This window comes from Hakea prostrata, chromosome 11 (genome assembly GCF_041222555.1).
Source record: "Hakea prostrata isolate BN-2017 chromosome 11, UWA_Hpros_2, whole genome shotgun sequence".
Lineage (NCBI taxonomy): Eukaryota > Viridiplantae > Streptophyta > Magnoliopsida > Proteales > Proteaceae > Hakea > Hakea prostrata.
In genome coordinates, this window is record NC_142610.1 from 13,608,137 (window position 1) to 13,635,035 (window position 26,899).

The 26,899-nt window shown below is 39.4% G+C and overlaps 1 protein-coding gene across 1 annotated transcript; it reads right to left on the reverse strand.

Moving 5' to 3' along the window:
• Positions 1-2,035: 2,035 nt before the first annotated feature.
• On the reverse strand, positions 2,036-15,867 carry LOC149000209 (Plastid-lipid associated protein PAP / fibrillin family protein). The gene is made up of 3 exons (XM_089140122.1): positions 15,140-15,867; positions 3,419-3,614; positions 2,036-2,684 (listed from the first exon to the last, which is right to left on the reverse strand). Exons 1-3 carry the CDS (start codon positions 15,769-15,771, stop codon positions 2,373-2,375), a joined length of 1,140 nt encoding a protein of 379 aa, XP_088996248.1. The 5' UTR covers positions 15,772-15,867; the 3' UTR covers positions 2,036-2,372.
• Positions 15,868-26,899: the final 11,032 nt, after the last annotated feature.

The following is a 26,899-nucleotide window of genomic DNA, read 5'->3' on the forward strand; positions in this document are numbered from 1 at the left end:
CCCTTTCGCCTTTACTCTCTTGTATCTCTTTTTCTCTTCTTTCTCTCAAAGTATGTGAATGTGATGATGGCTCTCTTTTTAAAGTATCTGATGGTGACCACACTGTCCCTTTGTTGGGGTAATACTGTTTTAATGTGACCGGCATTGAAGGTGAGTCCAGACCTTCTACTTGAAATTCTTTTATCTGCGAAGGCAGCAGAGCGTGTACATTGACCCTCTCCTACCACATGTGTAGGTGGAGAAAGTTTCATCCCTTGTTCCAATTGAGATTACCTTCCAGTTGCACGGCTCAACTTCAGTGCTGCACAGCATAGCATTGTACTGCGAATGGTCAAGATCGATCATTTCTGAAAAATGTATTTGTGAACAGTCGAATTGAAATCTCAATCTCAACTATTTGCTGCAGGTGCTGTGTATTAATTATGCAACGTCCAAATTATTTTTTTCAGGTATGAGAGCACATAGTGCTATCTTACTGCTTCTTTAGCTTAAATTTGGTGTAGAATTCACATCTAAATAATAATAAATACTAAACAAAAAAATTAAAGATGAAACCTCTTTCGTAGGTCCCACCCAAAAATATGGTAAAAAAACATTGGAGGCACAATATGTGCTCCCTAACAGGAGGTAATGTAGACTCCTTTAGTCCACCTTATCAGCACTCAAGGTATGAACCTCTCCTTAATGTATGGTAAAGGGGTATAAGGGGATCAAACATAATCTTTTACCTTTGTGGATATAGGATCTGGACTCATTGTATTTCTTCGTACCTTCTACTATACATTTAAAAGGAAGCCCATTAGTACAACCATTTCTTTTTCTTCTTTATTGTGAGAAAATGTTATATTTAATTTCCATGAAGGTGTGGTTAGAAGATTTTACTAAGAAAAGAATATGAGATTAGAAGAAAGGAACCAGATGGTATTTTGGTCTAACTAGTCAATGGTTTCTCCATTTTCAATGCAGATGGGCGTAGGAAATGAATGCAGTGTTGTCAAAATTTGTTATGGATGGTTCCATTTGGTGTAACTTCATTGGAAATGATTCCTAGGGTTTTAGTTTATCACAAAAAAAAAAAAAAAAAAAAAAAAAAAAAAAAAGGATTCCTAGGGTTTTAAAATGTTGAAATGCTGTCTAGGGTCAAAATATTTCATTAGGACTAAAATGCCCTTCTAAGGTGAAAATGAATGAAAAAAGAATCCTACGTCAGATTCAAGTTTCATGTTACCGCAAGGCTCAAGCATTTAGCAAGGCTTGAGGAAGATCAAATATTTACTGCTTTACCTATATTTCCAGAGAGCCTATTCGAAGATTTGGACCAGTAACATGGTATATAGTGCCTTGTTCAGCATCTGTTATGCAATTGAAGGATTTCTATGTTAATTCCCTGCAATTCTTCCTTTTTTTGGTTTAAAACAAATTTATTCAACAGCTGAAGACCACATTGCTGAAGGCCTATAGAGGTCCACCAACCACAGAGAGGATACAGGTATGTCAAACACCGCAGAGACAGAACCCTCTTAGCTAGGGAATCGGCAAGAACATTTGCCTCCCTGCGAATAAAAGCAAAAGCACAGCTTAGGGGGAAAAGAAGAGAGCACCCCTAATATCCTCAATTACAGCCTCTACTACCCTTGGAACACTTTGATTTTGCTGTAGTAATAGATTCACCACATCAAGGCAGTATGACTGTTCACAATTCACTATAGTTGTGTTTAGGGAACTTATAGAAGTCTGACATTATCTAAAATGAGGTGTATAAGTTGGGGGTTGGACACACATAGGGGTTTTAGCTCCTGAACAGCAGCTATGTGAAATGGGATTTGTAGCGCTGCTTGCTTTGTGTTTGTGGGCACATTGTAATGAAATGAAGTTTGCCCAAATGCCAGACCCAACAATGAATAAATCCATGGATGAGCTCCTGGTTCAGGGAAGAGAGAGAGAGAGAGAGAGAGAGAGAGAGAGAGAGAGAGCTCAAAGAGAACAGAGGTTTCCCGTTAACAGTATCAGAAAAGAAACCAAAGAAAAGGACCAGTGCACTAGATAAGATGCATGAGAGAAGCTTATCTACCAATGCCAAAACAAAGGACTTCAAGCTTGCTCAGTTTTGGTTAATCCCTTACTAAAACAAGGTGTAGGGCAAGAACAATTGATCAGCCATGCATCAAGGCTCTATTATCTCCAATGTACATATTACCATAGGCCCTTTCAAATGGGGGCCTAGGGTTCCAGAAAGCATCCTTAAGATCTCTACAACAGTGCTATATAAAATAAGCATTAAAAAAAAAAAAGAGATGTGAAATATGACCACAGGCTAACCTCCCAAAAAAATAAAAACCTGAATCGTCTCCTGATTACCTTTAGGTATATTACTACTGACTGAGATAAGGACTTCCTTCTTTGGTGAGCACAAACAAACCACCATCACCTCTTGAGATCCGAATATCATCATCAAGGTAAGTCGTCAAAAGCCAGGAGGCGGTCCTCTCCCCAGGAATTGGAACCTTGAGAGGTGGCTGGCCTGAGATTACATTTGTAACGCTTGCCACAGCTTGTTGTAGTGGTCCTAAAGACTGCTGTAGAGGTGCCAAACTGATTTTCTGCCCAAAAACCTCTAAGTCACCAGGAAGATCAACATTTGGTTTTATCTCTGGAGGCTGAATAGTCCCTTCTTTGAATCGGACCTGCAAACACAAGACCAGTAACAGTCAACATCCAATTATCTGTCTTTTCTTTTTTTTCCTCTTTTTCTTCAGGGCCAAAAATTTCACAAAATACCCATTCAGCCATAGTAAGTTATACTGCAGTTTTAGTTCAGGATCCCCGTGACAAATCAACCTTAGGTTTGATATATAGGTGGCATGTCAAATTTGCTGGTGTAATTTTCTTGGCGTATTTTTTAGCAATGCATTGACCATGATTTTTGCCACACATAAGAGCCCATCTAAACTACAATTTCTGCACGAATGGGGGTCGAAGGACCCTACCTGAGGCTAAAATTTGAGCACCAAACAACCTGTCAATGTAGCCTGCCCAGGATGTGGAGTGTTCAGCTATTCCCCCTTACCCCTATCTTTAAGGGAGAGAGAGTCTCCTAAGGACATGCAGGCACATGCAGATTTTGTACTCACAGAAATTTGGAGCTGGTGTTCAATTTACCAACTAGTAAATGTACAAAATTACTATTTTTCCCTACTCATTACAGCCCTACAAACAGTCAGATTGTTGTTACTCCCCAAGGACCAACTAAATGCACCAAACACCATGTAGCTATTATCCTATCAGGTTGTCTTAGGTGATCAGCTGATGAACCAATGAGAATTACCAAACACCATGTAACTATTATCTTATCAGGTTGTCTTATGCAATCATATGATGAACCAATCAAGAAAAGATTCACATGCATGCATGAAGCTACCTGTATCCTTGAAGGACTCCGAACCTCAAAAGTCGCACCCGCACTGAAAGAGAAAGTAGCAAAAGGGTTGGAGAATGTGACAATGTTGTCAATGGTGAGATTTTGTGTATCGATCTTCTGGCATATCTTTTTAACCTTTAACAATGGAGTTGCTCCAGCTGCTAGAATTGGCAACAACTCAGAAAATGCTGTGTACCTGAAGAATCCCCCATATAGGAGAAACAAAGAGAGAAAAGAAAGCAAAAGCATGAGGAACATTAGTCATCATCATTTAGCCCTGGTCCTAGCCATTTTCAGTTTAGCCAAACGAATGATATCTTGCCATTCCAATCTGCATGAGCCTAAGATGAGGTTTGGTCTTTCAGAATCAGAGGTATCAAAAAGGGACAAATATAAGAAAAACTGATACAGGCATAAAGTACTGTTAATCTCAAAAGGTTTTTACCATTGTACTGCAGGGAATTCAATCATTTACAGTTTATGGAGGCATGGCAATCAAATTAATCTGTATACACTTGCCCTATCTTCTATTTGCAAGAGATGCCATTCATGCAAGAGCTCTCAATCTCCCCCCTCCCCTCCCCTTTAATCTATAGTTTTTTTCTGTGTTCATCTTTATTCTTGTTTACATCACAGTAGCTGTGTTTCCTTTAAGGCTAATGTGAAGGACAAGAAACCATACAGTAAGATCACCTCAGAGAACCCACATAGCTGTTTTGCATTAGCTAGTTGCCACACAATCAACAGCGGTAGGTGTCAGGTCAATATCAAGGTGATGTCATTATTTAACACCCCCTCCTATTCTTTTTTTTGCTTTTCTCCTCCTCATTGAATCACTTCAAAGTACTCTCTCCATTGACCACCGTACAGCTACTCAGATTTATGTGAATCACAAGATGTAGACTCTTGAATGCTAAGGATCTATTCTGTTGTTGAGTGGATATAGTAGATTAACATGTTGGAGTAAAGGAGCTCTGGGGTGGACCAAGAGAAGGGGCCCAAGCCCATCTGGAATAGGACCCACACCAAGGGGGAAAATGGTCATTTCACCCCTAGGATCGAGCCTATGTCAGTTGAGTTGATTCAGAATAACTTCTGATTTTTTATTTTGGTTTTATTTTCATTGTTTTGAATGAGAGAGAAGTGAGGAATCCTCTTTTCGACTCTGACACTCCCACTCCAGTCGTTGTTTTTCTTTTTATTACTCGGAAGTAGCTGATTCAGCTTCAGCCACTCAAATTTTCGATATTCCTTTTTATTTCTCATCAAACAAATGGCATTTTCTTCTGGAAATCCTAGCTATTCTTAGCAGGATATTGGGGAATCTCATTGCTATTACTGAAACAAGCATGAAACGAATGCTTGCATATTCGCCCATAGGTCAAATCGGCTATGTAATTATTGGAATAATTGTTGGAGACCCAAATGATGGATATGCAAGCATGATAACCTCTATGTTGTTCTATATCTCCATGAATCGAGGAACTTTTGCTTGCATTGTATCATTTGGTCTACGTACCGGAATTGATAACATTCAAGATTATGCAGGATTATACACGAAATATCCTTTCTTGGTTCTCTCTTTAGCCCTATGTCTCTTATTCCTAGGAGGTCTTCCTCCACTAGCAGGTTGTTTTGGAAAAAGCATCTATGGTGTGGATGGCAAGCAGGCCTATATTTCTTGGTTTCAATAGGTCTCCTTACGAGCGTTCCATCTACTATTATTTAAAAATAATCAAGTTATTAATGACTGGATAAAACCAAGAAATAACCCCTCAGGTGCAAAATTATAGAAGATCTCCTTTAAAATCAAACAACCCCTCAGGTCCAGCACCTACTATAATAGGAATACCCTTCAAGGTATAGAATGTATCGTCAAATATTGAATATGATTCCACAAAATCTATTTTCGTTCAAGCCACCGTATGGCTTACTGGCAATTATGAGTGATTCTGGCTTCATGCAGGCGAGTCGTAGCCTGCAATCGAAACTGAGGACGTGTTTTTGGAGTTAGCTCACCCTCGCAAGATTGCGACCCTTTGTCCCGTCCATTGTAGCACATGTGTCAACTAGGGCATGAGGACTTGACGTCTTCCTCACCTTCCTCCGCTTATCGCCGGTAGTCTGTTCAAGGTTCCAAACTCAACGGTGGCAACTAAACACAAGGGTTGCACTCATTGCGGGACTTAACTCAACACCTTACAGCATGAGCTGGTGACAGCCATGCACCACCTGTGTCCACATTCCCAAGGCACCCCTCTCTTTCAAGAGGATTCGCAGCATGTCAAGCCCTAAAAAGGTTCTTCGCTTTGCGTCGAATTAAACCACATGCTCCACCACTTGTCACACTATGGGAGCTGACCATGCCTGAAGTCATTACCTTAACCGCAAGGAGGAGGATGTCGAAGGCAGCGCTATTGATTGGAGTGAAGTCATAACAAGGTAGCCGTACTAGAAGGTGCAGCTGGATCACCTCCTATTCAAGGAGAGCTAATGCTTGTTGGGTATTTTGGTTTGACATTGCTTCACGCCCAATAAGAAGCGAGCTACGTCTGAGCTAAGCTTGGAGATGGAACTCTTCTTTCGTTTATCGACGTTGAAGTAAGACCAAGCTCATGAACTTATTATCCTAGGTCGGAACAAGTTGATAGAATCCCCCTTTTGTGTCTCCATGTCCCCCCCGTGTGGCGACATAGGGGTGCAAAAAGGAAAAAGAGGGATGGGGTTTCTCTTGCTTTTGGCATAGTAAGCCCCCAGTGGGAGTCTTGCACGACGGGCTATTAGCTCAGTGGTAGAGCGCGCCCCTGATAATTGCGTTGTTATGCCTGGGCTATGAGGGCTCTCAGCTACATGGATAGTTCAATGTGCTCATCAATGCCTGACTTGGAGATGTGGATCATCCAAGGCACATTAGCATGGCATACTCCTCCTATTCGAACCGGAGTTTGAAACCAAACTTCTCCTCAGGAGGATAGATGGGGCAATTCAGGCGAGATCCAATGTAGATCCTCACCTTCTTCTCGAGAATCCATAAATCCCTTATTAGTGCATGGACAGCTATCTCTCGAGCACAGGTTTAGGTCGGGCCTCAATGGAAAAATGGAGCACCTAACAACGCATCTTCACAGACCAAGAACTAAGAGATCACCCCTTTCATTCTAGGGTGACAGAGGGGTCATACCATTTGATCCCTTTTTTTATGCTTTTCCAGGGGTCTAGCGAAGCTGCAATCAATAGGTTGACAAGCCTCCCTTCCCAAAAGGAAGAGTGTGGAATTCTTTTTCCTTTCCACAGGGACCTGGAGATTGGATTTAGCCATAAGAAGAATGTTTGGTATAAATAGGTTTGAAAAAGGATCTTAGAGTATCTAGCGTTGGGCCAGGAAGATCTGTTAACGCCTTCTTTTTTCTTCTCATCGGAGTTATTTCACAAAGACTTCCCATGGTAAGGAAGAAGGGGGGAACAAGCACACTTGGAGAGTTCAATACGACGGAGAGTTGTATGCCACGTTTAGGAAGGATGAATAGCTCCAAAAAAAGAATTTGTTGATTCTTTCCCAATTGGTTGGATCATAGGTGTGATGATTTACTTCACGAGCGAGGTCTCTGGTTCAAGTCTAGGGTGGCCTAGCTGCCAGGGAAAAGAATAGAAGAAGCATCTGACTCCTTCATGCATGCTACACTTGGCTCGGGGGATATAGCTCAGTTGGTAGAGCACCGCTCTTGCAATTGAGTCGTTGCAATAACAAGTTCGATGTCTAGTTGTCCAGGTTGTAACGAGAGTATCTCTGGTTCAAGTCTAGGGTGGCCTAGCTGCCAGGGAAAAGAATAGAAGAAGCATCTGACTCCTTCATGCATTACACTTGGCTCGGGGGATATAGCTCAGTTGGTAGAGCACCGCTCTTGCAATTGAGTCGTTGCAATAACAAGTTCGATGTCTAGTTGTCCATGTAGTAATGACAGTATCTTGTACCTGAACCGGTGGCTCACTTTTTCTAAGTAGTGGGGAAGAGGACCGAAACATACCACTCAAAGACTCTACTAAGACAAAGATGGGCTGTAAATTGGAATCTTAGTGGTTAACTGTTGTTTCCTTTTTGGTTTAAAGTTTCTATGTAGTAAGAGTCTTTGAGTTGTTAGGATAGGGTTCCTTAATTTTAGGAATCTTAACTTAAAATAGTCCTATTTTAGTTGAGTCCATGTTTGTTTAAATTAGCAACAGTATAATTTAAGTAAGAATCCATGTAAGGTGGAGTATCCTAAGCCATAAAAGAGACCCACCCCAAGTCCAATTCGCTATTAGTAAGAGTCCAAATTCAATAATTAGTCAATAGTGGGATCCTTATCACTTAAGAATCCTAAGTCGAGTCAAAGAGTATTGTATTTAGTCTATAAATAGCCTTTTAATTCTGAATAAAGTAGATTGGTTGATTTGAGTTAAACAGAGGCATGGGCCGTGGGGAAGGAAACCCTTATGGCTTGGGCTGGAGAGTAAATCTCAAGTTTAGAAATTCTAGTGGTATTCTCATCTTCTTCAAGGCATTCCAGCAGCATTAATTCAAGTAATCAAGCATCTTCAAGCTTACATCGGCAGAATTCCAGCAAAGCACCCACTCACAAGCAAGTCCAAGACATCCCCAACCCCTTTAAGAATCTCCAGCCCCTCTTCCCAACCCCTAGAAGCCCTTCCCCCCCCCCCCCTTCTTCCCCACGTCCTAAGTCCTCGCCCTAATAGGAAAGTCACATTCCCAGCCCCAGTTGAACCCTATTCCCTCTCGTTGGGGTCACCCTTGAGCCTAGAACAGAGTCCTAACATTATTTTACCCAAATCTGCCCTGTTTTCTGGACTTTGAAAAGCCTACAAGTCATCTTCTTTGTGACGAAGTTGCAGACTTCTCTGAGTTTTTCCAGAATTCTTAGAACTCAAACTCAGCCCCCTAAACCCTTGGAATAGCTTCTGAAACTCCAGAACAGAGGGGTTTCAAGTTCTGCCCTCACTTACAGTAACTCTAGCTCCTTCCCAGCCTTGACCGAAATCCTAACCCCAGTCCTACCAGGTCTAGGATTTGACTTTTCAAGTCTGAATTTTAACTCCTATATAAATTCACATCTGGGATTTCAATTTCAGCATAACTGGGCAGTGTTAGAACCTATAAAAACCCTAACCAAAACACCAAGAAACCTTAACCAGTGCTGGTTCTTATTAAAGAGGGTCCTGGTTATCCAACCCTAAACCCTGGGTTACATTAAGAAGGCTGTAAGTATGTTGAACTTGTTTCATATCCAAATCTGGCAGTGATCATTAATGCAAACAGACATGCAAACGGCACAACAGATCAGCACTTCATCTCTTGGAAATGAGACCACAACATTTTGACATAAATGCTCTTAACCTTTCAGGTCCAAGACTGTTATTATTGATCTTACTTTCTTATCTCATCAGTCAACTGGCATTTCTCATGTATCTAAAAGTTTATGGCATGTATCTGGTGAAAATGTGGCAACCTCAACCGTATAATCTAGAACCAAGGCATAAAAGTGTATTTTCATTATAATTCTCCCTCTCAAAGGGCTACAAATTTTATCATTCCCCTGTCATATGTGCCTGGCATATACTTTACACAGATCCGAATTCCTGGAATCAATTCCCTCTTCCTGAAAGAAAGCTTGTTTAGGAGAAACACCAAATTTTACATTCCCCCATCATAAGTGCCGGGTATGTATTTTATACAGATGTGACGTTCTCGAACTAATTTCCTCTCTCTTGCAAGAAAGCTTTATTAGGAGGAACACCACAGCAGCTATCAAAATTCTTCTACACTGGCTTGGTTCTCAAACAAATGATACTGGTGATTTTATAGGAATGAAGCTGCTAGAGGAGCCCCTAGCTAGGGCTGCAACTGGGCCGGGCTTTTGCAATCCCAAGCCCAGCCCTATATGGTATAATTTGAGCCCATTCCCGCCCTAGCCCTAGTTCAGGGCCAATAATTATTGTCCATGTCCCTAAGCCCTACAGGGCCAAGCCAAGCCCATTCCCGCCCTAATTGGCCCCGGTCTCGGCCCTGATGGCCTTGTCCTTGGCCCTAATTGGCCCTGTCCCTGGCCCTGATTGGCCCTATCCTTGGCCCTAATTGGCCCTGTCCCTGGCCCTGATTGGCCCTATCCTTGGCCCTAATTGGCCCTGGCCCTGGCCCTGGCCCTGATTGGCCCAGGCCCTAATTGGCCTTGTCCCTAGCTTTAATTGGCCATATCTTTGGTCGTAAATATCAAATGTAAGACAGGTAGTAATTAAAATACATATTAAAGTAATTAAATACTTAAATTCCAAATTCAATTCTGGAAAATAAAATATTAAAGATGTCGACAAATAATCCAAAACTTAGATTCAATATGTATTTAATTATTTATACCCATTCTGTTTTTTCCTTTGGTTTTTCTCCAGCAGCAAAGAGTTAAAATTATTCATGAAATAGAATAAGTAGAGAGAAGAATTGTAATTAAATTTAGGCATATTTGAAAGTCAAGTCAATTCTAGAGAATGTCACACAAACTCTTTTTGTAAACTTAGAAACAACAAAGATTCATAATTCAAAATGAATCTGATAAATGAAAATTTTATCTTCAAAGTCAAGAATTTAAGCCGTAGGTAGGTATGTTTTCATTCACAACTGTTCAATAAATTGATATCTTTATTCAATACAAAAAAAATCATATTCAAAACCTTGTTAACAAGTAAATCGACAATAATTTAGTATTCAACAAAAAAAAAAGTATTTTTTTCATAGTTAAAGAAAATTATGTTTTAGTTACAAACAAGCTATATGTTTTTAATAATTATTTTTGAAATATCACAGTAGATTTGTTAGATATTCATGATGAGAAGTTAGGGTATAGATTTGTTAGATATTAATTCTTTATGTAATATTTTTTATTATTTATAATATATTATCTCGCCTTAGTCAAAAAACAAAATCCATATTTTATTGAACTAAAAATGACTTTGTTGGAAAAATAAAAATTACCTTAAAAATAATATAAAAAGTGAATTTATAGTCTAATATGATCAAAGTGACTAAATATCAAAATCAAAACTCATATCAATGTTAGTATGAAGATCAGGGTAAAAATCTAGTATTGTAGTACATGATCATCGTCAAATTATTATTAAGATTAGAGCCAAAATTAGGGTCAGGATCAGGGCCAAAATCAAATAGATGCTTATTACATTGGTAATGAGGTTATAATTTATTTTTATTAATTTTCTACAAAACATGATCATGTTTTTAAAATTTGACACGTGTCAAGTATCCACCTATATGTATTACAATTAATTCCTCTCCATGTGGGTGGAGGGTCCAGAGTCTTTAGACTCAAATCAGGGCCAGGATCAGGGTCATGACTAATATCAGGGCGAAGATCAGGGCCAAGATCAGGGCCAAAATCAGGGCTAGGATCGGGGCCAAAATCAAGGCTAGGATCGGGGCCAAAATCGGGCTGGTCGGGCTGAGATCAGGGCCAAGATCAGGGCCAAGATCAGGGCCAAAATCAGGGCTAAAAATCAGGGACGGGCCGGGATGGGCTGGGCGGGCCAGAGAGTAATCCCAAGCCCGCCCTTGGCCCTAGTTCAGGGCCAGAATATTTTGGCCCTAACCCGCCCTTAGGGCCAAAATCTTTAGCCCAAGCCCTATTTGGGCTTAGGGCGGGCTTAGGGCAGGTCAGGGCTGCCAGGGCCAAACTTGCACCCCTACCCCTACCCCCTCCCCCTCCCAAACCTCTTGTCTAATTTACATTTATTAAGAGCATCCTAATACAGGAGTACCTGCTAAGCAGGTTCTGGGAGGGGGAAAATATATGTGGCTTTACCCCAGGTTATGCAGGATAGGCTGCTTCCAAATCTCAAACCACAACAATATCGCAACTTAACCATTGCAGTAAGGCTGCCCAGTACCTTAATATTTTTTAACAGAACATAGTAAGTGCCTTGTTTCTAGAGATCTTCCATTCTTGGGAAGAGTTTTGGCTAAGATTTGGTTTAACAAAACTAAATGTGTTGGGTTTGAGATACCCAAACTTACCCAAGGATGGAAAGTGAAGCTGCGGTTGGGTATGGGAGGGTTTAGGGTTGATGAAAAAGGGAGGGATAAAGAGATGAGGAAGGTTTCTTGGGCAATATTTCTTGATCTTTCTCTTTCTTCTTTCTTTCCTTTCCTTTTCTTTCCTTTCTTTTTCTTTTTTTTTTTGGTGTTTCGGATCAACCACAAGAAAGAAGGGGAAAGGGGAGGGGCCGAATGGGAGAAAGAAGGGTGAGGGGGTGCCGCAAGGTCAAGGGGAAGTGGGGGTGGATCTAGGGTTGCCGCAGGGGTGGGGGAGGGGTTTAGAGAGGATCACAGGGGGTGGGAAGGGGGAAGGGGTGAGGGAAGGCTGCAAGTGAGAGAGGAGGGAGGGGAAGGGGATGCGGCTGCTACACTTACTTGAGGAAGATGCTGGTAGTTGAATTGAAGCTGGAGATTGGAAGAAGAAGCTGAGACTTGAAGATGAAAGCTCTTAAACTCAACCGTGGCCCTCCCAAGAAGGCCACGATCCTTTTCCCTCAGTTCTCAGATTTCTTATTCCAATTCAAATTGCCTTTGCAGTGAGATAGTTGGACTATTTATAGCCTTACAATTGGAGGGAAAGACTTAGACTCTAATTGGGAAAAAAAGAGACTAGGATTCCCCATGCAAAAAATTAAATAACAACCACACAAATAAAGAGATTAATTTGCATAGCAATACCTATTTATCAAAAAGGAACCTTAATTTAAAATAGATTCTTAATAGCACTACAACTCTAACTAGGACTCACTTGACCAACTCAAACAAGGAAATAAAATCAAAATTGGACTCTCAAAAATAAAACAAAGTAACTGGAATAAAAATAATTAATTAAATAAGTGGAGAAGATGACTAGAGGGATTCGACCAGCCCACTAGTTGCACCACTTGGGTTGGGCCTTGGAGCCCAATATAGGGTTTCCAAGAGGGGAGAATTCGTGCTTACATCAGGCTGGCTCTTCAAAACTCCAAATCCTAGGCCTAAATGCTCTTAGCTAAGCCCATTACCACCATGACCCTAACTAAGTGCTAAAAGTTCTTGTCCCTAACCCTAAACCCTGATGGATCAACGCAAGCCTAGTCCAACCCTGATCATCCATGATTGGCAAGGCCGGGATGGATTGGCCTATCCTTGTCCCTGATTGAGCCCTGTTCCTGACCTTGGCTCTGGCCCTAATGAATCAAATATAAAAACTCAGTTGTTTTAACCTAGAAGAAAATACAAATGTAGATAGAATTAACCATAAAACAAAGTAACATTTTGGCAACCTTTCCTTTCTCAATCTCTTTGCAAGTTGATTTCTTATCCATTTGGGATCAAGGCTTTAACCAAGGATTGGTCAAGATAGGTTGGACGGGACGGACACTAAACTCTCTTGGCCTTGATGTGCCCTTAGGGCCAAAATCTTGAGCCCAAGCCCTATTCATATTCTGGTGGGTCAGAACCAGTAGGACCAAACTTGCACTCCTAATCCTAAAACCTTTATTAGAACTCTTCACCTCAGAAACCCCTAGTCTCCATATAGCCACTGAGACTTGAACCCTACCTCCACTAAAACCCTAAATTCATGTTGCCACAAATCCCTAAACCGTAATTCTGACACAAGAATCCTAAACCTAGCTCCATGATTAACTAATTCTCCATTCTAAAACCCTAACTCTGTAACGCAAAAACTGCTCCCTTCTATATCCCATCCAAATCTTCCAAAACCCCAAAACCTGAACCCTAAAACCCAGATTTGGGAAGTTCTAGATAATGATTTGTCCTACCAACAAATCAGAAATTGAGAATGTAATTGGAAAATCAATTCAGATAAATAAATCAAAAGAGAAAGATTAAATTGAGACTTCAAATCCAAAGTCTGAATTATGTTTAACCATAAACAGCAGCTTGCCTCAGTTAACCCTACTTATTTCACAGCTGATCACCTAGGATTTCCACCATTCTTAGGCATGACCAGTCAATTGGAAGTAAACAAACCTAAGGTCCTCTGTTGAGTTATACCAATCAAAATATTCCTCTAAAGCATACAACTAATCAAAGAATGAAATTAGATTCCTCTCCCCAGCAAAGAGAGGAACTTCTGACCTCATATTTCTTGCATTAATAACATACAAATCCAGTTAGGATTATAGGCTACACTGAAAAGAACTAAGCGCAGACGTCTTTGATACCAAATAATGTAAGCCTAAGATCAAGGACGACATAGTCCCAATTAAACCCACAAATCAGAGAACTAGAGATAACAAAATAGAAATAAGAGACAAGAGAATGGGGAATGGAGATAGATGGATTTAGTTTTTGGCGGCAAGACTCCTTCAGCCCAAGGTGTATAACTCTCAAGAGCGAGGTTCTCACCCTTCTTATCACTCAAAGAAGGAGACAAGATAATAAACTCAAAGCAAATCCTCAATTACCAATTTAGCTGTCAGGGCTGAGAATAGTGTATTACAAAATTTATAAAGTACTGATACTTGGCTCTCCAAGTTATATAGATTATAGAAACTGTGAGCTAAGAATATTTTGCTAATCCAGCTAACATTCTCAGCAACAGAAAAAATAGAAACTTACTATAACTAAAAAAATTAGGATCTAGGTTTTATAATCAGTCACATGCTTGAATACTAAAATAGAAACTAAATAAAATCTAATATAGCCTTCAAACTTCCAAAGCTGTAGATGCGAGTAGGTCCCATCAAATCTTCCATAATATTCTCATTATGATCCAAACAAGGCTGTGAGACTGTTTGCATGAACAGTGTTTTGGCCTCTTTTTGGTGCTTCTGGAACATTTGTTAGACTAGTTTGACTTGGCCTAGTTGGTCCAATGGAAACAGATAAATTCAACCCAGGTTCTACATCAATGCAATCTCCAAGCTCCTGGTAGTATCCCCATAAGCCTTCAGCAAACACCCCAACTTGGTGGGCTGTTTAGATAATATTCAGTCACACCCCCCCCCCCAAAAAAAAAAAAAAAAAAGGGTCATAAAATATAACATAGAACTACAAGACAGCAGAAGTGAACAAGCAAGCCATTGGACTAAGGTAACTACAAAACAAAGACCGGGACAAATACCACTTTAGACCCTGCCCTGCCAACCTGTTAGTCGCCCCTTCAAACCACTTAGTCTGTAACAAGCTCCACCGACCAAATGAAGGAATGGCCCCTCTTATGAAACTAGGTCTGTTGGTAAATGACAGCCAGATGTTGTTTTGGTTCTATTCCAACTTCACTTTGGCTTCTTCCTTTTGTGTAGTTTTTCATGTTACTTAAATGTAAAAGTTTGAATGGTTAATCCATATGGCAAGCAAACAGATTCAAACATAACATAAGAATTTCCACCTCCAACATAATTTTCCATTCCCTTGGATGCAAAATGTTGCGAATCAATGTACAGTTAAAACAAACTAGAAAATGGATATATCTTTATTCATTATAAACAGTAGTAAAGTAACACAAGTGTGAAACTACTATCTGAATATAGCTCTCCTCTTCTATAGCGCCATTAATCTTTTCCTCCTAAAATATTTCAAACTGTTTATCACAAACTCATAGAAAACCAAATGGGGATCTCATAAACCATCAAAACTAAGTTAAGTCAGTTAAAAATTCCAGCACAATCACTTACAGTAAAACCCAGTTTCCGTCAAGTTTAGAGGATGCTTCCACCGGAGCCAAAGTCGGATTCAAAGCTTCAAGCTGGTGCACCAACTCCAAAACCTCAGCCCTAACATCACCTGATGCTCGAAACCCAAATTCAGTCCCATAAACCGAATCAACAAGAGCCCTTTTCAAATCACGAAGATTATCATAGCCTGCATCATCGCTAGTTGGACTTCCATTTCCATTTATATAATCATTCGCATCCTCTTCTTTCCACTCTTCGTCATCATCCTTCGGAGGATCAGCATCAGAGAACTTCGTGGACGAAGCCTCGGGTTTGGCTTCAACTTCTGCTTTTTCTCCCCATTCATCGGTGATGACAATTGCCGACTCATCTTCGTTTACATCATCTTCTGAAGATTTTTGGACGGATTTTTTGTCGGAATCTTCATTTTGCTTTGGGGTTTTAGCAGCGAACGAATCTGGGTCACTGTCATCGTGGGAATACGAACAGTAGATACGAAATGATGAAAATTTAGATTTTGGTGAGTGGGCAGAAAAGGAGAGAGAAGGGTTTACGGATTGAAGCGAGAGGAGACGAATGGGTTTAGACTTTTTTAAGCAGAGGAAGGGTTGTGAGGTGAGAAGCAGAGCCATTTTTGTCTCTGGACTCTGAAGAACGCGAGATTCTTTTGGTGATGGGTACCCTACTACTACTGTGGCTTTTGTCTGCCAGAGCCCCCAAAATCTACGTGAGCGTTGGTGATCTTATTCTATTTTAAGGAATCTGATCGTGCGGGTGTTCTTCATGGCGTCAGCTGGTTAAATTTTGCTGGGTCGCATAAGATTCAATTCACCACGTCTTTGTCACTATTACAGCTTTTCTACTAGGTCACCCCGTGCGACCCACCACTCAACAGTGACAAAATGGAGTAGACGTAGAAATCACGTGGCACCATATCAACACCGTGGTTGAGAAACTTTAATCAAGGGAGTATATTGTTCTTTCCTAATAAAGAGTGATAGGCCCTTGTATGACGAGTATCGCGAGCATAGAAAGAGGGTCACAAGATTTGGGGAAAGACCCCATGGGATAGATTGCTAGACCTGAGAGGTATTTTGACTTGTACAGATTGAGTGATGGAGAGAAACTTCGAGCTACAACCTTATATTTTGAAGGGGCAGCATCGGGGTGAGTGCGGTTTTGAGAATTGCAGCAACCATTGGTATCGTGGAGAGAGCTGAAAGAGGCTATGATTTAGCAATTTGGTTCGGCGCAAATGAAGACTCCCCAAGAGGCATTGATCACCCGCGGGTAAGTTGGATCGATCGCAATGTACACAGAAGGGTCTGAGGCCATTACGGCGGCTGCCGAAGTACTAGATGAAGGGTGGCTTAAAGGAGCTTTTTTTTGCGGGTTTGAATAAAAACATTAGGGAAAGGTTAAATTATTTGGACCCACTACATTGGGCAAATAATAGATCTAGCCCAAGTAGTGGAGGCCAAGAACTAGGCAATTAAATTACCCAAGAAAATAACTTGGGCCCAACCCACTCAAACAACCCAAAGCCCAACCCAAAGTTTTATTCATTTGGGCCCCACCAAACTATAGGGGAACCGAAATGAACCAAGGAATCGGTACAAATCAAGGAGCCGGAATGAACCAGGGATCCATCAATACCACGGTTTGACCAATCCAAAAAGAAGGTGAACCATCTTCTTCATCTTCCCAAGCTTGACCTGCAACTTTCGCCACGATTGGGAAATCCAATTGTTCATGGTGGCTTACACAAGATGAAATCAAAGAGAAGATGGACAACGGGGTATGTTTCCTGTGCGATGCTCCATATACCAAGGGTCATCGGTGTCCTTTAAAGCAACTGAAGTTGTTGTTATACGAAGACAACGAAACCGACATGGTGGCTACGGTAGAAGCTGTCGACGATGGCAGTGGAGGTGCTTGAAATCGAACCCCGCTAGAAATAGATCTCTCCAACACTTCTTTGGTAGGAATCAACTCCCCACGTACTTTGAAATTAAAAGGGCAGATCCACGACTATGACGTCGTCATTCTTATTGACTGTGGTGCAACGCATAATTTTGTTTCTCAAGAGCTAGTGGAGTTTTTGGGACTGGAGGTATAGAAGAAGGATTTTCAAGTAGCCTTGGGAGATGGCACAATTAATAGATGGGTTGGAGTATGCCGGAATGTCTCGATTAACATTGGTGGCGAGACTTTTATTGACAAATTTTAACCAGTTCAGTTTGGGTAGTATTGACGCTATCCTGGTGTTGAATGTTTGCAGACATTAGGGGAGGTGAGGAGTAATTAGCATCTTCGAACCATGAGTTTTGAGTGGCAAGGGAGACCAGTAAGACTATGTGGGGACCTGACTTTATTAAGACTAGAAACAACGTTGAGGAGTGTGTTGAAGTCTATATGGGCCAGGTGGCGATGGGTACTAGCTGTAACCTCAACTCTCATAATTGGAAGTTATGGCAAGACATGAGAATGTGGTTGTATTGGTCTTGTTAGGTGAGTTTGCACATTTGTTCGAAGAACCCATAGGGTTGCCACCCCGGAGAAAATAGGACCACATGATACAACTAGTCGAGGGAAGTACACCTCCAAATATTCGACCTTATCGCTACCCACATTCTCAGAAGAACGAGGTCGAGAGGTTGGTACATGAAATGTTGACTACAAGGTTGATACGACCTAGTGAGTCCTTACTCTAGTCCAATATTGTTAGTAAAGAAGAAGGATGGGGGATGGAGGTTTTGCGTGGACTATCGAGCCTTAAATAAACTCACAGTCCCTGGCAAGTTCCCTATGCTAGCAATTGGCGAGTTGTTGGATGAGTTAGGGGGAGCCATGGTGTTCACTAAGCTTGATTTGAGGTTAGGCTACCATCGTATCAGAATGGAAGAAGGTGATGAGGGAAATATGACTTTTCGCACCCATAGTGGACATTGGTTCCTTGTGATGCCATTTGGGCTTTTGAATGCATCAGCCATGTTCCAATCACTTATGAATGAGGTATTTCGAGATCATTTGAGAAGATTTATTATTATTATTTTTTACAATATTCTAGTGTATAGCAGGTCCATGGAGGAGCATCTGGGTCGTTTACGAACCACCTCTGTGTTGTTGACACAACGAAACATAACCTAGCAGTAAACCAAAAAAAATGCATGTTTGGTGTAGCAACACTGAAGTACTAAGGGCACATCATCTCTAAAGAGGGGAGTGGCAAACCCACGAAAATCAAGTGTTTGGAGGAGTGGCCCCAACCACAAAATCTTAAAGCCCTACGAGGATTTTTGGGGTTGACCGGGTACTACCGAAGATTTGTCAAAAATTATGAAATGATTGTTGCACCGCTCATGAACTTGTTGAAAAAAGATGCATTTCAATGGGGAGAGGCAGCAACAAAGGCGTTTGAAGCCTTGAAGACAGCCATGACTACCATACTTGTGTTAGTTATACTCGATTTCAAAAAGGAATTTTCGGTGGAGATTGATGCTTCATAATTTGGTTTAGGTGCAATTCTAATGCAGGAAGGACACCCGATTGCTTATTAGAGTCAGGTGTTGTCACCTCGAGCACAGACCAAGTCCGTGTATGAAAAAGAGTTAATGGCAATAGTGCTGGCCATCCAAAAATGGTGTCATTACTTGATGGGGAGACACTTCAAAGTGAGGACTTGACTAGAAAAGCCAAAAAAATATTTATTGGATCAACATAAGTGGGGCATGAAGCTGTTGGGACATGACTTTTAGATTATTTATCGGCCAAGCAGCGAGAACAAAGTAGTCGATGCCCTCTCAGGACAATCGGATGGTGATATGCAACTCTTGTCTATATCAGCAACAATATGGCCAAAGAGCAAGGGTTAGAAGAGGAAATACAAGCATTGGACCGTTACAAGAAGATTGTTCATGCCTTTTTGAAGGGATCGCAGGAACATCCCAACTACCAACTTAAGCATGGGACACTACTTTGTAAAAGTAGGTTAGTAATACCAGAGGGGTCGCCACTAGTTCCCAAGTTGCTGTCTGAGTATCATTCCACACCTTTTGTGGGGGCATTTGGAAGTTTTTTTGAGAACCTACAAATCTACAAATGATTGTTGTGTATTGGGTAGGAATGAAGGCTGTTGTTCGAGATTTTGTGGCCAGTTGTGACGCTTGTCAATGCAGTAAATATCAGGCCATGAAACTGACTAGCCTCCTTCAACCTCAACCAATCCTGGAACATATTTGGGAGTATGGATTTTATTGGTGGATTACCAAAGACCAGAGGTGGGGATACAATTCTTGTAGTAGTTGATTGTCTATCCAAGTATGCTCACTTCATTACTATTTCTCACCCTTACTCCGAGAAGGATGTGGTTGTCTTGTTCAGCAGGGACGTCATCCAATTGCATGGGTTTCCTTTGTTTCTGACAGATATCACGTCTTCCTTAGTAACTTTGATGGAGCTCTTCAAACTGGCCGACACCCACCGGAAGTTTAGTAGCGTCTACCATCCTCAAATAGATGGCCAAACGGAGGTGGTCAATCACAACCTTGAAGTTTACTTGCGATGCTTCTGTGCTCACCAGCCAAAGGACGGGATTGATTGGCTACCCTAGGCGGAGTATTGGTACAACACGACCTTTCGTTCAACCACTAAAATGACTCCATTTTAGATTCTGTATGGTTGTGAACCACTTGCTCTTTTGTGCTGGGAGGATTGAAGATCTAAAGTGGATGATGTTGATATGTTCATTCGTGAGCGAAATTAAGTATTGCATGACCTCAAGTCAAACCTATGGTTGGCCCAATATCGGATGCGTGCTTCAACGGATCCAAATCGTAGAAAAGTGAGTTATAAAGTGGGGAATGAAGTTTTCCTTAAGCTTTAGCCTTATCGCTTCCAGAAACTTACCAAGCGGCCCAATAAAAAGTCATCGCTTTTATGGCCCTTACCAAATCAGTGGGCATGTGGAACCAGCTACTTACCGTTTACATTTTCCTATTGATTCAAGAGTCTGCCCTGTGTTTCACGTTTCACAGTTGAAAAAAGAAGTTGGACAACATATTACCCTAGAGCCATTCCCATCATGTTTGAGGGAGGACAGTGAGTTGCAACTCACACTAGAAAACTTAGTCAGCATTCGTTTCTCAATTCAAGGGGGGCTGGAAGTCCTAATTCAATGGAAATGGTTGCCTACTTGTGAAAATACTTGGGAAGATTATGATGAGATGTAGTACCAGTTTCTAGATTTTCACTTTGAGGACAAGGTGAAATTGTTGGAGGGAAGTGTCGATAGGCCCCTTGTATCACGAGTATATACTCGCAAGCATAGAAAGAGGGCCACAAGATCTATTGAACAACAACCAAGAATGGAAGGAAACGATTTGGAGGTAGAGACTGCCATATAGGCTTGGATTTGGGGGGACTCTATTGAGGCAATAATTTAGAAAAGTATTTACTATTAATCTTGGGGAGGGGAAGTAGGTTAGGATCATGTTTTTTCTACCAAGGGAAATAAGAGTGAGAGCTGCTGCTCTTGGGTAGCTGTAGGAATACCTACTGCTGGTTGTTCTATTCTATAATTCAACACTTAATAAAATCTACTATTATTATTGTTTTCCTGTGTTAATCTGCCATTGTCAAGTTATTGAGATTGGGGATTTACAAAGAGCACATTGTTCTTTCGTAAGAATTTTTTTCCTTCTTCTGGGATAAAAAAATAGTAAATTTGTCGCAATTCTTATGTTTGCAAGATAAAAAGAGGTGGAAAAAAAAAGAAGAGGTAGAATCCACAGGTAGATGAACCTTTTTCACCAAGTCTCACTAAAAATGTTTGGAGGTTTAAAAAGAGACGGGGGTGAAAAAAATGAATGCCACTTCATGGAAACAAACCATGTTTTGTGATTTGAAAAAAGTGTACTTCTCCCTCCTCTTTTTGTTCACTCCATATTATCCCGTCAAACAAATACATCAAAATTTAAGGCCACATACGAGCAAAATTTTGTCTTATATTTTAATTATATGTAAAAGCTACCCCCTAAGGGTATAGTCAAGATTTGCGTAAACCGGCGTAAGCAATCTCAATTTTAAGAAGAAAAAAAATTGTAAATCAATTCCTTACTCCCCCCCCTCGGTTTTTGGTAAACTGAGGTCTCTCTATTCATGCGAGACAAGCATTGAAGATCAAGATTACATAAATCCATTAGGGTGCAGGGATAGGATAAGATGCCTTGGTCTCAATAGATATGGCCCTCCTTGACAACGAGTCCACTGTGGAGTTAAAACTCCTTTTCAACTGCTATGAAAAAACAAGATAACAGCTGCTGAATATCCTTTATAATGGACTCAATTTCAATAGCCTTGTTGGAGATAATTAATTAATTCAGCACAATCAGATTCAAAAGTTACCTGTTATGAGTTTTCCTTCACACAAAAGACCCTACTGTTCTCAATGTGATTGCTTCTCATTGTATGGCTGTACAGGCTTGCATAGGCTTAGAATATACAGTGGTTGGTTGTCCCTGTAGCAACCAAGACCAAAAAATTGCGTAATTTAACAAATCATCCAAATAAACTAAAGAATAACCCAAATAAACTAAAATTGCGTAATTTAACAAATCATCCAAATATTGATGGATTCTGGCAGAGAGCACAGTTGAGAACTACAAGTAAAGTTTTTTCTTGTTGTTGGAGTTCAGTTGGATGCCACTTGGCATTCCCAAAGTAAATTAAATTTCTGTTGGCATTAGTATACTCTAAGCCTACCATCAATGGTGTTAATAGTGTATTCTTTGAAACTCCCCAAACCCCTAATGTTTTGCATTGTCTGTTTTTCCAATTCAACCCTTCCACCTTCTCTTAAAGTTCACCAAACCTTGAAATTTCCCGTGCCTGAAAATGGAACCTTCTCATCTCCTCATCCCTCCACTAGCTCTTTCAGCTCGACCTCGAAGATCCATAATCCACTTCATCAACAACAGCAAAAGAAGGCCATTTCTCATTACTGAATTGAACAACTGTGTTTTTCAAACATAAAGTGGAGGTATTAGTGCTTTATGGAATTTTCTTTTCTAAGTCTCTCATTTCATTAAAATCAAATTTTGGGGCTTAAAATGTGATTCCATGGTATGGTGGCCCACTGGGCCATGTAGGGTTCTGACACACTGGGTTTTAAGGGGATTGGGTTGGGTTGGTGTCAACTTAATAATGGGTAATGGGTTCTAAAATGGTGCAAGGGCAAGTGCAAACTGTCCAATCAATGACTAAAGCATGGGTTAAGTCTAGACCACCTGGGCCAAACATGGGCCGGTCCATGCTCAAGATGGGCTGGGTACACATCCTAATGCTTCCAATTTTTGTTCTCTAGAAGCTATGGATGCGTTTGGTAAGAACAGTTCACCAATTTTGGTGACAAGAAGTTGCTCCCTTACTCATTGCCCTTTGCATTGGTTCTTAGAAACTACATAAGCAATACAATCAAAACCTCTGCAAGTGCAGATTTATTTGGATGATTTTCAATCTTCTCAGAAAAGATTAGTAAAGTTTGTTTAAGTTGAAGTTCTTGACACATCAAGGCAAGGAAATGATCTATATCGCGCTTGACAGATTGAATCATGAGAAAATTACATCATTAGTTACTTTCAGGTTTTCCTTTACAAAAGTAGCTATCCAAAGTTTCAATTAGTAAAACTAGTTAAAACTAGTTAAAACTGACTTTGAATTTACAAAACTAACTAAAGCAGTAATTTTTCATCCATTTCGGACATTTTTACAACCATCTCATCTTCCTAGAACCCCAACCCCTTCATTCCTTTTTTTTTTTCCATTACTTTCATGACTGCTTAATGTGTCCAAAATGGTTAGTTTTGAGGTAAAACAAATCCAAAAGCAATGAAAAATTACTGTTTTAGCTAGTTTTGTAAACCCAAAGTTAGTTTTAACTAATTTTGTTAATTGATACATTGAATTACTACTTTCGTAAAGACAAACTTAAAAGTAGCTAATCATAGATTGACTTTGTAAGATCTATGCAGCCAGATAGCTCAAGTGTTTTTCTTGAAAGCTTCTTCCATGGAAACCCGAACATGTCTGGTTCATTCTAGATGGCTTTGGGTAGTTTTTTTCTTCTTTCTCATAGCTCAAGTGTTTTTCTTGAAAACTTCTTCCACGGAAAAATGAATATGTTTGGTTCAATCTAGATGGCTTTGGGTAGTTGAGTTGCCTGCAAGTTTAGTTGGGTACCGTTTGGAATTATAAGGGAGCAACTTAGAATCTAATGCTCTATGGCCCCTAACTAAGCTCACTCAATGTAGTAATCAAACTAAAAATTCGAACTCAATAATCACCCAGTTATTAGTTGACGCGGTTTTTGGTGAGTTAGATGAACTATTTAAGCGAGTGTAGTAATGGATTAATGTACTCTAAGTTTTCACAAAAATTTGTTTTCTGTGCCTAGAAATAGTGAGAGTGAGTGGACCTGGTTGGCTGGTGTATCACCTTTGATGATCAAGTCAGTAAGTGGACAAAACACTTCCCTAAAATTGGAGCTAAGTAAGTGTTAGGACTGAGAAATCATAGAGCAATGGAGAAGTGAGCATTCGTTACCTTGAGTGAAGTAGGTTCAGGATTTAAACCGTCTTTAAAGCTCCTGGAATAAATTTTCCAAGCTTCATATTAAGTCTCTAGTCTTCTACGTGAGTTGTCTCCTGGTCTACTTGAGGACTCATGATCAAGCCCCCTAGTCCCCTCTGCTGTAGGCTTGGTTGGTTGGTGGTTTTGGACAAAGTTGGCTCACTTGGTGAAGAATGGCATAGCAAGTGATTACTCAACATCGTTGTATTTTTTGAAATTTCCAAACTCCTCATCCTTTACCCTAAAAAACGAAGTTGAAGAAGAAGAAGAGAAGATGACGAGCAAAAAGATTCAAATTTTAAGGTGTTTTTTTTTATTTTTCAATTTTTTTCATATATAAGATGATTCAATCATATCACACTATCATACTACTATTATAAAAGTATGAACTCAAGGGCATGTGCTACATTTTGTTTCCCTCCAATACTCCTTTGTATTTACTCAATTAGATCTTTGCATTAGTAATAATTGATATCTATAATGAGTCATTATAATTACAATCATTTAAAAAGAATTTATTTATTCAAGAAATATTAATTGATGAAAACAAACTTCATTAAAAATGGTTAGATTTTTTAATATCTTCAAAAAAATTACATGGAATTGAGATTTAAGAATTCCATGTAAGTTCTTTTCATTTTCCTCGATAAATAAATTGAACCACTTATCACACTATACTTACTTTTGATTATTCACCTTGCACAAAAAACCACCATACATTTACTTGGAAGGTCTTGAATTGAAAGAAGTTTCAGCCAAATAGTAAACGTTTGAGTGTCATTGTGAGAACTTCTTCACCCTGAATCACCTACATCAGTTGTAAACGTATGTTAATGTCTTGCATTGAAAGTGAATGCATAATAAGTAGTGAATTATTTTGAGCAAAATAGTGAACGTTTGAGAGCCATTCTGAGAGGTTCTTCACCCCTGAATCACCTACAGCAATTGCAAAGATATGTTAATCTTCTTTTTAGCATCCTTATCTATAGATTTTAGTATGGATAATGGTGAGCCCCATCCAAAGACAGACAATTATCTTGATGCAAAATTGACTCTAAAAAGAACTCCCTAGCCAATTACCCAAAGATCTAATCTAGAATGCATCTACTAAAACACCCAATTATAAACAGTAATGACATTAACTCTTCTTTTGTAACAATATCTAAATAAATACAGGGTTACTCACGGTCTCACCTTGAAAATACTGTTAAAAGCTTCTTTGCAGTTATTTCTAGTTTAGGTTTTAGTAACTCAACTCATATCTATCTTTCACCCTAAAGCAAATACCCAACATGTAGCCTGTTCGTAGTCTTATAAGATCCATGAACCAACAACAAGCACATCATTTGACAATCATATATGACCTATTCCCAACTCCTAGCCATGAATTTTCAAAAGGTGAATCCCAAAACCTAATTAAGAATGGCAAAACATTATTATAGCGCTGACACACATGAGTTGATACAAAAAAAAGAATGTGATTCATTTACATGCAAAGTCATGTCCTGAAAGTTAGAACTTATACTGGAAAATAACATGAATATTATACAAAACCCTGAATGTTTAGAAAATCTATTGAATGAATCCAGCTTTAACTCTAGCAGGGGGTTGTTTCCACTCTTGCTTTATTGATTATATATGGTAATTCGGGTTTTTCAATGTCACTGTTATTCTGAAAAAAAATTCTATATATAAAAACCCCTCTAAAAAATTTGATAAACACAACCCCCCCCATTAAGTCATAAACTTTGATGTATGTAGTACTGGGAAAAAAGTTACTAGAATTGTCCAATTGGTGTCAGGTTGCATGCAACTATACATTACAATCTTCCCTCCCAAGATGACAATCATTTCTGTCTTTATGTGGAAGTGAAGAAACTTCACATAGACTACAAGATTGACATTTCTTTTTGCAATGCATAACCAAACTTAGAAAGATAATTGATGCAAAGTGTAGTAAAACCTAACAACATATTCAAAAACCAATAAGCAAAATATATCTTAGAAATATTGACTTCTCAAGAGGATAATAGCAAAATGGCAAGGAAAAGGAAGTTAAAACAGTAGCACTTCCATGTTATGAAACATAATTTTCAACTTGCCAAATTTCTCTTCAATAACAGAGCTCATACTATAGTTACAAAGATCTATTACCCCAAAAAAGAAAAATAAATGATTAATAGTATTACCAAAGCAACATTTTGGTTGTCAATGATCATTTCGACTTTCCATAAGGTATATTATAGAAAAACTTTTTTTTTTCTATTGTAGCCATAACAAAGGCAAAACATTATTATTTGCATTGGCATGCATGGGGAGATACAAAATACAGAATGTGATTCATTTACATGCATAAGTCATGTATTGAAAGTTAAAACTTATACGGGAAAGTAGCATGAATATTATACAATAGGTATTATGAACTGCAGTGAAACATGTATTGATGTACTAAATGTTTGAAAATCTATTGAATAAATCATTTTCTTATGATTCAACTCTGATAGGGGGTGTTTCTACTATTGTTTTATTCATTATACTTGGTAATTCGGGTTTTTCAATGTCACTGTGATTTTGGGAAAAATTCTTGATATTCTAAACCCTCTGTATAAGTTGTTAGAATCAAAACTCTCTATAAAAGTATGTAAACTTCGAAATGTAATGTAAGTTCTATTTTCTGCAGCTTATCCCTTAGATAACTGGGTTTACCATTTAAGTTCTCAGACTTCAGACAAGTTATTCAAAATCTTTCACTGATCAACTCTAAAGGATCAATATTCTCCTTAAAATATGTATTCAAAATTTAGCGTATTAGTTTCTTATGTCAGTTGTAAGGAATCCAAAATACTATGTCTATTCTTTATGAATGTTTATAGAAAATAAGTTTATAACTGTGAACCTATTGGACAATTAATATTTCAAGATCCTTATCCATAGATTTTAGTTGATTGTAAAAAGTTACTAGAACGTTGAATATTTTATTCCAGTTAATGTTCATTCCATAGTCATTAAAATTAATATTTAAGTTTTGATTAGGAATTGATTCCAAAAGAATCAGTAAGCATAACAAATTCTAACCCATTTGAGCTCACAAAACTGATTCTCCTTGATCCCCCTCTGAAACTAGTAGGCCTA

What these genes read in the sequence shown, in the direction of transcription:
- LOC149000209 (XM_089140122.1), bottom strand. Translation starts at nt 15,771, where the DNA reads ATGGCTCTGCTTCTCACCTCACAACCCTTCCTCTGCTTAAAAAAGTCT. An exon ending in GACGGAAACTGGGTTTTACT is followed by an intron (nt 3,615 to 15,139) that starts GTAAGTGATTGT and finishes GGGATTCTTCAG; the next exon opens with GTACACAGCATTTTCTGAGT. An exon ending in GGAGTCCTTCAAGGATACAG is followed by an intron (nt 2,685 to 3,418) that starts GTAGCTTCATGC and finishes TTGTGTTTGCAG; the next exon opens with GTCCGATTCAAAGAAGGGAC.